General features: G+C 43.3%; 1 protein-coding gene across 4 annotated transcripts in view; it reads left to right on the forward strand.

The window, feature by feature from the left end:
• Window positions 1-3,604: 3,604 nt before the first annotated feature.
• LOC147453495 (uncharacterized) overlaps window positions 3,605-13,994 on the forward strand; it is a 73,141-nt gene continuing 62,751 nt past the window's right edge. For 3 of the 4 annotated variants that reach the window (XM_086515671.1, XM_086515673.1, XM_086515674.1), the window contains exons 1-4: window positions 3,605-3,914; window positions 11,094-11,155; window positions 11,264-11,429; window positions 11,490-11,619. In XM_086515671.1, the coding sequence (XP_086371797.1) occupies window positions 11,389-11,429; window positions 11,490-11,619 (171 nt within the window). In that variant the 5' untranslated portion in view covers window positions 3,605-3,914; window positions 11,094-11,155; window positions 11,264-11,388. The remainder of the gene's footprint in view (window positions 3,915-11,093; window positions 11,156-11,263; window positions 11,430-11,489; window positions 11,620-13,994) is intronic. The other variant, XM_086515672.1, reaches the window with a different exon arrangement.

Raw genomic sequence — 13,994 nt, forward strand, 5'->3', positions numbered from 1 at the left:
CCAAGAAAGAAGCTCTAAATTGGACTTACTCCTCTTTCTTCTCTAACAATACTCTTCTTTCCTAAAAATACTCCTCCTCCCTCTTTTCTTAAAATACTCCTCCTTTTTTAAAAATACTCATTCTACTCCTTCTCTTCTGAAAATACTCCTCCTTTCCTAAAAATTCTCCTTCTTTCTTGAGGGTCAACTCTTATCTTTAGAAATAGACTTGAGGCTTAAGTTTCTCATATCACCCTATTGTTTTTAAGTGAATCAGAGTCCAATTTTTGATCCGATCATTCCGTTTGAACGCTTTATGACTTAACAAAATGCAAATCTTAAATATTTGCAAAGTAAATGAAATACTTTTATTGAAAAATGTTGGGTACATCACACCACCACTTTGAGAAGATGGTCGAGCAAGCGAGGCCGCCCCTTTGACAATGCTCCGCGGCCAACTTCACTTTTTTCTCTCAACGAATAACGGCACACCATCTCAGTTTGAGCTGCTTTTGCCTGCCCCAGTGTGACTGAGGCCTAAATCAACTCTCCTTGATGCTCCATACACACTACATCCCATTTGTCTCTCGCTCTCGACTGGAGCATGGCTTGCACAATGAAATTAAAAAATCTCGCTCTCTGTCCATGCTCCTCTCGGTGCATGGAATCCTCTCTCTCTCTCTCTCTCTCTCTCTCTCTCTCTCTCTCTCTCTCTCTCTCACGTGCCATGTCCGTCCTTTTTCCTCAAAGGTAGAGAGAGCATCTCTTGAGATTCGCAGTAATGAGACCCCAAAAAAAAATAGAACCACCTACACATACTATACTTACATACTCGCTCATCTTAAAAAGAAACCCCAAAAATTATAAGATTCCCCCTGGATCCCCCCCGGGCCCCCCATTTCTTTCCTCTATATCGTCGCTGCTCCCCTATCCTACACCGCCTCTCACGGTCTCACCTCGCGACTCTTGGGGGGGGGGGGGGCAGAGAGAGAGAGAGAGAGAGAGAGAGAGAGAGAGAGAGAGAGAGAGAGAGAGAGCTGGGTGCAGAGATGGCTGACAGGCTCCCGAGGCAAAGCAGTAGAAGACGTCTTCCCCACGGGCTCAAAGGATAGCAATATGAAATCACGCATGCACGCGCACACGCACACACACACACACATGCTCTCGCGCGTGCACACACACACACACACACACACACACACACACACACACACACACACACACACACACACACACACACAGATGTTGGGTCAAGAGTTTGCGTACTAAATCTACTCATGTGCAACAAAAAGAGCCGAATCGAGAACCCTATACACGGAGCTACACGTGGAAGAGAAAGAGAGAGCGATGGCATGACAACGACATGTGGGAGAGAGAGACCAATAAACCCAACAATCTTATTAAATTCGTTGATTCTCAATTTTTTAAAAATTGAACAGACATACTCCATCACTATCATCTACCTACTACTTTTGAAGAAATCAATTCATTAACGTCAAATATTCCCTTCCCCTCCCCTTTTGGTAGCACGATTACCCTCCCCTTCTTCTGTTCTTCACGTGTGCACCACCGCCCCTTCCCCCGAGGAGGCTTGCGCAACAACCTTTTAGTTCAACTCGCGCCTGTTGTAAGAATCGTGTGCTCAATGGGCACCGCATGGGTGATAGCCCCTGACCTTAGAGAGAGAGAGAGAGAGAGAGAGAGAGAGAGAGAGAGAGAGAGAGAGAGAGAGAGAGAGAGAGAGAGAGAGAGAGAGAGAGAGAGAGAGAGGAACTTCTTGCGACAGATGGGCAACAACTAGAGGAGCTCCCCAACTTCCGTGCGCTTCATCTAACTTATATTTGTAGTCAAACTTGCACATATGTGGGACTTATATAACACCAATTGCATTTAGTATGGAGCTGAGTGCCACCAAAAATTAGCATATTGATAGACTACTTATACAACATGCATGATCTCATCCTCGATATTGGTCTAGTAGCTTCTAATTGGAGACCTTGAACCTAATAAATCCTCTCAATTGCACTTGATTCCTGCTTCCCCGATTGATCTCTCTTACAGTCCCACATGACAATCGATTGGTGCACAATCTCCAATGTGTTGTGGGCTTTGCCTTCGGGTTGCTTTACAAACATAGCCAAGAATTATCATTGGCCTGTGTGGACACCAGCTTTGGTAGTGGTGGGCTCTCTTGCAGCTCATTAGTGCTAGCCTTGGCTTTAGGAGACGAGCATCTCCAACACGTTAATGCTTCCCAAGGACCAAATGTCGGAGGCCATTTTGCAATGCATGTAGAGAAACATTGGCACCAAATTTTGCAAATGCTAGTTTGGTATAGGCTTAGCGATGGTCGTACTAATTAATGAGGGTTCTTTTGTCATGGCAGATAAAGCATTTATCACCTTCTCCAAGTGCCTTCATAAGTAGATTGCATTGCATTGCAAGCAGTGTAAAACACATTGTGGACAAAGGGTTGATTGTCTTGAGGCTTATGGCGCATTGCATTGCAAGCAATGTAAAACACATTGTGGACAACTTATGATACATATGCAAAAGCTCCCACTTCCCTCACCAACGACTCTTCTAGCTAGCATAGTCCTTTGTCAAACTACCATGGAAGCTTGGACCTCTGCCAACATCCATATTTGAAAGAAATGTACTAACGATACTTTAATTTACTAGAGATACTTTAATAAAAAAGATTATGATTTGTTTCTTTCAAAGATTCCTACTTAATCGGATTTCCCATGACCTTGCTCCTATGCACATGCGATTCTCTCCATACATCAACCCCCCCCCCCCCCCCCCCCCCTTTCTAGACTCTCTTGAGTCCCCAACATGGGAGTCCCTAGCCCATGCGCTCTTGATTTGCACCCAACCCTACTACCTCCCTTCCCTTTCACTACAGACTTGTTGATTGTAAATATCTCTATTATATAAACATGTAACTTTCAAAAATTTTCTTAGGTATATATGCAAAAAGTACTTGTATGATTATTATTGCTTATGTATGTAGCACTACTCGATAAAAGTGTTGTTTCAAGACCTTTCTTAGCAATAAACACCTAAAATACGCCATTGCTCTTTGCTTATTTCCTCTTCAAAAGAAGTTTTTTTTGCTCAGCGGCATCTCGTCATGGAAGGCTTCACCACTTGTTTTCCGTTAAATCTAAATTAACATAATATGGTGGAAGGGGGAGCCCTTTACACGTGTTAAAATCTGCGACATGAAGGCTAAACTCAGAAGCCTCTGTGCATGCGATGAAGAGGGAAAGAGAAAGAGACTAGTTCTTCCAAATTTTGTAGGTTAACTAGTACGGCCGGCCGCCTTCGACGGCCTCTCTCTCTCCCCCTCTCCCCTTCACTCATATAAATCGGAACTCACCGGATGCAGCAAACTTTGACACATGGCATTGGAAAATCAGTTTCCTTAATATATAATATAGATTAACTAGTACGGCCGACCGCCTCGACGGCCTCTCTCTCTCCCCCTCTCCCCCTCACTCATATAAATCGAAACTCACCGGATGCAACAAACTTTGACACGTGGCCTTGAAAACCAGTCTCCTTAATATATAAAGTATAGAAAGTATACATATAGATACTTAGTACTCAATGGCCGGCCCTCCTGCATTATAGCAGTTGTTTCTCCAAGATGGCGCGTGAAATGTGAAAAAAGAATTCCAAGCGCGCCTGCCGTGAGCATTCGCCCGAGGGAATACGCACGCACAGACCTTGTAGAGCTCCAAACAGTTGAAGCATGTATACACAAGCGCACTGAAATGTGCAAATCTACATGTACACACACGGAGAGACGGACGGAGAGAGAGAGAGAGAGAGAGAGAGAGAGAGAGAGAGAGAGAGAGACGCTTGCACCTATTGTGAAAGCAGAGGTTTCTCAGCAATGAGGCTCAGCCACAAGTTTTTGCCCACAGGTCAGTCCAAAAACATCTCTTCTTGACTAGAATCAATGTGGTCACTGGTGTTCGTATGTATGATGCTCCACGTACAAAAGTTGCGTTTAATGGAGAATTTTCCTTGTTTGGACTTGCATCCAGATTCCTGACACCCTTTTTTGTCTATTTTAACATAAACGCTCAAGGCAATGGCAATCTGAGTATTTTTGCAGCTTTGAGGCAATTTTTATGTGACCTATGGCCATGTTAAGTGCAAATTGCTGGACCAGATATTGATAGGTATTAGCAGAGTACTGTCATAGTTTCTACCCATTGTATATTTGTGCTTGTGCGGAGTTATACTATGTTTTAGTTATCAATGAACAAGAGGATTATGTGCTAGAGCAATAGCACTTTGAGAATATGGAAGGAGATGGAATGGCAAGATGATCTAGAGTCGGTTGTAGCCAAAGGGCTTCTGATAAAGTGTCAAGGTAAGCCTGATACTCAATCTCAATAGAAAAACAGACAGCACTCTTTACCTTTCTAGATTTCAAATGCAATAAACAAAAGTTGATCTTCAATTGTCAATCCAATGAGCCCAATCTCAGAATCACTATAACCAGTTAGAGCATCACCACGAGCAAATGTGAAACACCATAGTCCCTAATTGCACGTAGTCTGTCAGTCCGAGCTATGAGGCCGACTAAAGAATTGATTGGAGATACTCATAGCATAAGAGAGATCTGGTCGAGTGTTAGCCAAATAAAATAGGGATTCAACTAGCTGCTTATATACCATGGCGTCTATCTTAGGAGTATCACATCCTTGGCAATCTAGAATTAGGATCTATAGAACAAGATATTGAAAAGGTATGTTCCATGGTATAGTACATACTCCCCAAGCCATTTTTGAACCTACTTCCTTTGATAGATGAAAATATTGAATCGGAAATTGCCAGATTTCTAAGCCAAAAATTAGTGCAATGATCCAAGGTGAGTGACAACAAAAATAGGCTTTAGCAATGTAGACTTCAGACTAACAAGGTTCTTGTCAAAGAGTGTGAGTGGGATAATCCGTGTTCAAGATAATGTTGAAATCGCGTCATCCACAAGAAGCACATAGAGATTAGTATAGGTATCAGAAAGCTCCAAAATGTAGATAGACGGGATAATTGTGTATCTTATCATAGCATGCCTTGGGGTGCTTGTTTAAGACCTTAAGAGTTAAAAGTCTTTCTTTAGCTAATAGGAATGATCCTCAAGAAGTAGATATGATTCTTATAAGCATCATTAACAAAACCAAGGAGTATTTGCACATACAAATTTTCTTTCAAATCACCATTAAAGAAAGCGTACCTACCATCTGTTTGATAGACATGCAACACTAGGTAGCGAGAGCAAATCAAGACATATAATGATTTAATGTGTGATGGTGTCACAAGACGGGCACCACGTGCCAACGAAAAAGAACATACTGAACAGACTTTTAACACTTCAATAATAACTGAACTGAAAGAGAGAGCACACGCAACATGGAGTGGCGGAATTCCACCCCAGAGAGTACTGGCCCCAACCTTGGCGCCCCTTTCGGTATTTCTTTATATTACTTGAACTCAGTACAATGCCGGTAGTCACACTCTGCACCTTCTCACCGAAGCGTGCCAAAGAATGAGCCCTTTGCACATATTTAAAGGCCCTTGGCCTCAAAAGTAGTTACACGAACTCAAAAGCATCTGGTCCAAAAGTAGGTGCTCAAAAGCTGCCAGCGCACGGAAACCCGTACAGCTTTGCCATGTCAGCAACCAGCATGAAATGCGAAAATTTGTACAATCTGCCACGTCAGCAAGCCAACGTAAAATCCGAAAATCTGTACAGCAGCTGCCACGTCATCAACTCGCAAATTAGCCTGTGTGTGTTGGGTCCAGTTTTATTTTAATGCCTTTAGGTCACTTAGGCCCCATCGGACGGGGTCTGAAGGTTGGCTCCGTTCTTCGTGACTTGACACGTCAACAGTTTGTGACAGATGGAAGCAAAAGTCTCTTCAAAGTCTTCACCTTCTTTCTTGCATAACCTTTTGCAACAAGGCAAGCTTTATACTCATCTAAAAAACTTGATTGCAAAATCCATTTCACCCAAGTTCCTCATTGTTGATGGATGCGATAGATGTTAAAATACGCAGTGAAAGATGCGGTAATAACATGGATTGGCCTCCGAACTAGTGGACATGCCCACTTTCATGTGGCTAGACTCTTGTAGGATCCTCTGCCACATAAGAACACTTGCAATTCGACGTCCACATACAGAACAATGTGGAAAAGACAAATCACAGATGATAGAGACAGGACATCTGGGTGAGAGAGCTCTCCGAAAGGCTCTATGCTCATAACAAGCTGCACGTACAAGTGCGTTCATGGGGAAGTCTGGTATAGATGAGACATGCCCTCGTAGGAGTACCCCTTGCACGATAGACCATCCGTACAACTAGCCTTGCACACTGTTGTCATGACCTCTTAACATGGGCACAATATGCATGTACGAGGACATCAGGGCACTGCATCTGTTAGAGTTTCGTCTTCTATCGAGTCACCGTCATTGGTGGCTCTAGTATCTTCCAAGAGGAGACTAGGGAGTGAGGGTTGTTTTTTCCAAAGTTGGCGATGCAAAAGTGTGGAGATAGAGAGAGAATGAACGAGAGTGAGAGAGAGTTTGTTAGAACCAACCAACCAGTAATGAATAATATTGTCATCACAATCGGGAAAGAGTGCTTCTTTCATGGTCTCTTGGGGGGCTTAAATACCCCTCACATGAATTGCCCGACATGACCTCTAAGTTCTAACATGGGCACAATATGCATGTACGGGGACAAGAAGGCAGTGCATCTGTTAGAGTTTCATCTTCTATTGACTAGTGGCTCTATTATCTCCCAAGAGGAGATTAGGGATTGAGAGTTGTTTTAGTCGGCGATGCGGAAGCGTAGAGATAGAGAGAGAATGAATGAGAGTTTGCTCAAACCAACCAACTAGCAATGAATTATATTAATATCACAATCGGGAAAGGGTACTTCTTTCATACTCTCTCGAGGGACTTAAATACCCCTCACATGAATCGCTTGATCGAGGCTCATGTTAAGCAAGTAAAATAAATACGTAATAATAACAGATTCAATAAATAGGATCACACTAGGCATTCACTTGAGATGCATAATTTTAACACCCTGTGTGAACATATATGGGAAGATCCAAGTCGAAGAAGCGACCATGGACACCCCAGTAGTACGTCTACTACCGGCACTTGAGATTTGCAATCGTCAACTTGTCACCATATTGAAGATGCCATCTTGAGCACCAGTCGCCATATAGAAAGTTGAACTGTAGATCACACTACGTCCAAGAATCCCCATTCGTGAACTGTGAACACATCACGTCTAAGAATAGTCACGTGCACATCTAACCCTAGTTGCATGTGGACAAGCTAACTCCTACTTCTAGGGTTTAGGACAACCTAGGAAGTGTTCTGGCACCTTGTGAGCCTGTAGATGTGCATGTCCAGACACTTTGGAGTAGTTGCAGACCCTCTGATTGCACATGAGCACAGCCCGTGTCTGCTAGGTGTAGGCATTGGGGAGTGTTCCCATACTTAAAAGTTGAAATTCGACTAAAGAGACTAGAACTATGTTGCTTGATTGAATGAATGAAACTGAGTACAATAGGTTCTTTTATAGGAGATCAAGAGACATGAACGAACAGTCATGACCAATCATGAAAACAAAGCTCCCCCGCTGGTCATTGAGGCACTTATGAAATCTGTGTCTTTTATATAGAGTATCTGGGATCTCCTCAAAGATAGATGTGCTCGCTTAGCTTTGGAGTCTTCTCGACAACTTGCCTCACATGGAGACACATCTTGTTGGTATGCACAGATGACATCCTGGTTTCAGATACATGGTTTTAGTGTGAACAGACTACCCCCCCTTCCAGTACTTGTTGGATGCACCCTCCTTGTCCCTCACATACATCGAGATTACCCGCCTCATTAGAGAGGATTTGATTCAACTAGACACTGGAGGACATGGACAGAGCCGACCCGAGAGCTTGGCACGAAGATGGCTTCCTACAGAGAGCATCTTCTCTTGGTCATAGAGGATGGATATATGATCAGACCTGCCTATATGGACATTCACTTATCTCATGGGATACGATGTGCTATTGGTTAGATGCGCACATCATCGCACCAACTAGAGATTGAGCCAAAGATTGAAACTTGTAGATTTAGGAGACTACCAACAGAGGCCGGAATTTATCAGTTGTGTCATATAGAGCTAGAGATAGAGTTACATCACATATTCCATTGTCCAGTGTACTATGAGATATGAGGCAACTTTCACTGTCTATTCAGAGAGGGCTTTGGACCATTGGCTAGTCATGAGATATCAGGATCAAAGATGCCTCGGGTTGTTTGTGCTAGAGTTACGCAGACACAGGGAGAGTCTCTTGAGGAGATTAGACGGTGGGAGACATTCACAGAGGGAAATGTGTCACGTGACACATCCAACCCTATGTGTCCGTGGACAAGCTACAACATGACCATGGTTCAGTTTAGTCAAGTCAGTCTAGAATAGGAAGTGATCTGGCACTTTTGTGAGTCTGTTCGCAGACCGTGCATGTCCAGGCACTTAGATTAGATGCATATCCTCTGGTTGCACACAGCATGATCATCAGATTTCCATCAGAACCCATCAGGAGCATTTTTACAGTGCATAGACCTATTTTCCCTATTTTTGACATTTTTCACTTATTATTTTTAAGTGACTTTTGTTGGAAAGTAGGTAGGGCAATTTTGCTAAGTTTGTATAAATAGAAACCTAGCGCTAGCACTTTCTGGCAGAAGAGGCAGTAGGAGCATTGCTCGCAAGCAACTTCTCAGCAGGACCCCAAGGACCTCTAGCGTTTTTGCTCCACAGCAGCTTGGCTAGCGTTTTTGACAAGAACTCAGATCAGCCAGCGTTTTTGCTTCTGCATCAGCTTGGCGACCAGACCACAGCAGATTAGCCTAGCGTTTTGCAATGCAAGGTTGTCGGCAGCAGCAGAAGACCGTTTTCAGCCCTAGCATTTTTGCATCAGCATAGCGTTTTGCAGTTTCACCGCAACGGAACATCAAGAAACACCAGCGTTTTCAGTTTTCAGCCCTTAGCACTCGCAAAAGAAGTCGCGAACCTCGCAGATCTCACCTTCCCGCAGTAGATCCTCGCGTTGCAGTTTCACCGCAACGGAAGATCAAGAAACACCAGCGTTTTCAGTGTTCAGCCCTTGGCACTCGCAAAAGAAGTCCCGAACCTCGCAGATCTCACCTTCCCGCAGTAGATCCTCGCCGCACGGTCAGATCCCGCGAAGTTTGCAGTTTCAGCGCGGAAAACGCAGATTTCAGCATCTGCGTTTTCAGCGCGGCGTCGTCGCATCGTCGCCATCGACATCGTCCCCGACATAGAGTCAGAATTCAGCAGATAAAGATTTGCAGATTTCAGCCCTTAGCATTTTCAGTTTTCAGCCGTCCTGTCGACGTCCTCATCGTCGTCGACATCGTCGGCAAGTCCAAGCATTGTAGAGATTTGTGCAATCATAAGTAGACCACTCTTGCCATAGAGAGTGGGGCCTTCGGAGGAGGGTTTTACAACGTCTTTGGTGTCGTATTCTCTTCTCTATCTCTCAGTCTCATGCACTTCCATTCACAGTGTCCATTCACTTTGTTTGTGTCGATTGCACTCTCTCATTAAGAACGGAAGGCTCTCCCTTCCCTAAGTAAAAGGAACCTTGAGCACATTTCGGAGCACTCATCTTGAGCAAAGTTCAACATTCACTTCCGCTGTCACATTACAAAATCACTGATTTCTTTAGAGCAGAGACTAAACAATCAGATGAGCAAGCTTCACAATAGGCTTCAAAGTCCACCTATACCAGAGGTATATTGACTGACAGAGCCGTTGAGCTTGGGAGAGCTAGACGCCCATGTCTACGAGGGCCACGAAGACATCGATGGAGGCTCCGTTAGAGGATCAGGACTATTCTAGCACGGCATGCGAGACGTCCAGTACGACTATTTACCAGCGTGGACATTGACAATATTCTTCAACGACCGATGCAGTACATCCTCAGTCAGCATCCGATGCCGGACATCTTGGACATTGATGTTCATTTTAGCTTTTATTTTACTTCATATTTTGTACCCAGACATTGTATTAATACATCAGGATTGTATGAGTTTGGTCCCATGGGTCATTTTGGCCTTTTGAAGATGCTTAATATAAGATTTCATTTCATTTCATCTCTGTCTCTCTCCACGACCGATGAGAAGAGCTTCACAGCATCGACGGAGATTACAACAGAGGATCCAAGCCATACTAGCTCGACATCCAGAGTACATATGAGGATGGACTCATCAACCCATCATATCATTCTCTTGTATTGGGCACACACTATATCAGTGATCACACATGCCATACACATTTCCAATCAGTAGCACCTCTAGTTTAGTACCCCCTCTTTTTTTGTACCCAAACATGGTATCAGATTCACCAGTTTGTAATGGTTTGGCCTCATCGGTCATTTTCGAAGACATTAATATATCATTGCATTTCTTCTTCTTCTTCTTCTTCTTCTCTCTCTCTCTCTCTCTCTCTCTCTCTCTCTCTCTCTCTCTCTCTCTCTCTCTGCCTCTCTTTCTTAGTATTTGTCTCCTCTATTTGCTCCCCTCTCCAGGCATATGCAAAAACTTTTTGGAATAAATGAGAAGTTAATATGTGTAGTATAGCATTCAATACACAATATACTTGAAATAATGGACAGCCTAGCTCACATAGCATAAAATTAATGAGGTATAATAGCTTAAATTATTGATCTACATGAGCATGCTGTCAATTGCTGGCATATTTTAGAGACCCAGCTTGATAGAGTTGGTGCACCCCTTATAGCATCTTGTACCCAAAGGCTACACAAATAGTTTTTTTATTTGAAAGGCTCCTTCTATCCCTCAGTTTGTAGTACATCATAAAGAGAGACAGCTTGTTTTTTATACGATGCTAGAAACAAGTGGCAATGGCCTTGTTGCTTGTGTTGTCTTTTGCCTTGCAACTTCTTTTGCGTGTGCTGCATAGTTACTTGAAAGAGCGTTTTCAAAAACAAGGTGAATTAATGGTTACTTAAGCTATTCTTAATTGCTTCAGGTTTGTAAAGAGAAGTTTTGTTCAGATTTCAAGAGCTGGGCCTTCATGTCGAAGGCTGAAAGGTAAAACTTTCCTCAATCTATTGTTAGTTGATCTAGTTACTAGTGATCATTTTGGAGAGGTTGTCTGCCTTTCTAGGTTTATTGACTCCAACCTTTCTGATTGATCAGTGTTTCTGACTTATGATTAAAGTGGCACAAAAAATCACAAGGGGTATGACTATAATTGATGGTTAGTATTTGGAGCGTTGTTTTATGGCATCAGCAGAAGTGATAAGAGGCTTTGTGTTGGGGGAATGGGGTGGGGCAAGAAAGGGAGGAACGGTATAGAAGCAAGGTAAACTATTTGTTGATTGATTGTGTTTGAATTTTCACATCTGACACTGTTAAAATCCAGCAACGAGGCTTCTGAGGTAAAGTCAAATCAAGGTGGATTGCCTGCTGCTGAAGTCACTTGTAACACAGACGGGGATGCTCTGAAAGACAGCCAAGGAGATCAAAATTCAGGCTGGTTTGAAGTCAAAAAGGTATTTTTGTATCTCTCGCTGCTCATTTCAACCTGCTATTGACAAGTCCTGGTAACGAGGGAGGAAAATATTCCCATGTGGTATATAACACAGCCTGAAATGGAGTTAAGTTTCTTAGTTGATGAGCTTTTTGTGGATAATGAAAATTGAATAAAGAGAGCACCTTGAATAGTAGCATGGTGAGGGTCAGTCATACTTTTTGTTTTTTGGCAAGAAAAAGTGGCTGATTTCTATTACTAGAAAAGCCCTCAGAATGCTCAAATGGTGCCAATTTTGAGGGCAAGTGCAAGACTGATTACAAAGCATGCCCGAAGGCAACATCTAAAAAACTGTTTACAACTAGCCACATGGGCAAACAGAAAACTGAAATGCCAGGGGAAAACACCTAAAGAGAGTAAAAAGTGCCCTGGCAAGCTAAGGAAGAGAGAAGATGACAGCTGCCTCTGAAAGATAGGCACTCCCACCAAAAGCTCACTCTGCATTTGCATATCAAATACGAAGACCACCAAAAAGCCACCAGAGGTGATGTGGAGTAAGGAATGGGCTGCCAAGGAAGCTGTTCAATTTCGGACCGAGCCCACCAACTGGTATCATGTTAAAACATAGGGCTGAGGAAAAACAGAAGGGACTGAGCAGTCGATGATGAAGATGATGGAGAAGAAACAGCTGGCATCACCAACAACTCTACCAAAGGAAACAAATTGCTATGCAATTGACACAGATGTACATATGTAGTCCCCCAACGTAAAGATATCCAGATACAACCAAACGCTCCCTAGAACGTAGTCCGCATCGTTTAGAGGCTGCAAATACAACTAAACGATCCCCAGATCGTAGTTTGCGCCGTTTAGAGGCTTCTATCTACGACTAAACCATCCCTAGACAATAGTCTGCGTTGTTCAGAGGTTATCAAACGAGATTGAAACCAACATTGCAACCAGAATCAAATAAATTCAATCGGCACCAAGACAAGTTCAAAACAAATATAATCTATTCCAAAAATTTACAAACAGTATTCTCAAATAGTGTTTTAAAAAGTGTCTAAATACAAATCAAAAGAAAAAATAATTTAGGGTTGGTTTCTATAAGTCTGCACTGGAAAAGGGTGAATAAGGGGATGATCTTGTCTGCAACCACGAGCAACCCTCCTCTCGGGAACGGATGGATCTTCAATCTATCGCGACAGATTTCCTTGTAGACGAACTCCTATGGCGTATGGCCCACCGAACGAGCAATCTGCAAGTGCACGCATGCACGTAGGGGCTCAACTTGAAGGGGAAGGGGAGTGCTAGAGAGAGAGCGAGGTATTATTGGCAAAAACTCTTGAGAGAGAGATTGATGGTGGAGAGAAAACGCGAGAGAGAGAGAGAGAGAGAGAGAGAGAGAGAGAGGTGCAGCGGAATGAGTGTTTGCGCTTTGCTCAAGATGAGTGCTCCGAACTGTGCTCAAGGTTCCTTTTGTTCTTATGGAAGGTAGAGCCTTCCGTTCTTAATGGAAAGTGCTATGATCACAAACAAAGTGAATGGACACTGTGCGTGCAAGTGTATGAGACTGAGAGATAGAGAGAGAAGAGAGATACGACACCAGAGATGTCGTAAAACCCTCCTCCGAAGGCCCCACTCTCGTCGGCGAGAGTGGTCTACTTATTGATTGCACAAAGTGGTACAATGACAATGCAATGGACTGATGCAATCTGGGACTATGCCGATGACGTCGACGGTGATGAGGACGACGACTTTAGGGCTGAAATCTGTGGTCTTCTAACTGCTGAATTTCGAGACTGTTTCGGTGGCTGAAAATGACTGTTTTGGCTGCGTTTTTATGGGCTGAAAATGAGGTGTATCTGCAACCAACTAGGCTGAATCTGCTGCGTTTTTCCTACTGCTGAAATAGCGTTTTTGGAGGCTGAAAATCTGCGTTTTTATCTGCTAAGAAAACACTGATCCCGAGGGTGATCGCTAGGGCTGAAAATGCCAAAAACACTGACTCTTCTACTGCCAAGGCTGAAACCAAAAACGCTGGCTATCTGGGACTTCTGCTGGTGATTGGGGGAATCTGAACGCTAGGGAACCGGAGAGGATGGCTGTCACAAAGTGATGACGTGGCGGACAGCAGAAACCCTAATTTCTGCCAGAAACCCTAAAATTCTTGCAAACCCTAATTTTTGCCAAAAACCCTAAATTCCGGAAATCGCGGAGGCGGATTATTAATTTTTTTTTTTTTTTGTGGAAAATGATGAGCGACGCGAATTTTGCTTTTGCTTTTTTATTATAAAAAAAAAAGAAAAGACTCTCTAAGAGAGAGAGAGAACTGATGCTTTTGATTTTAAAAGCTTTTGGGGCTCTGCTTTTGGGCATCCCTTGTAACCTTTAAAT

This window comes from Adiantum capillus-veneris, chromosome 7 (assembly GCF_014529385.1).
Source record: "Adiantum capillus-veneris isolate H3 chromosome 7, ASM1452938v2, whole genome shotgun sequence".
Classification (NCBI taxonomy): Eukaryota; Viridiplantae; Streptophyta; class Polypodiopsida; order Polypodiales; family Pteridaceae; genus Adiantum; species Adiantum capillus-veneris.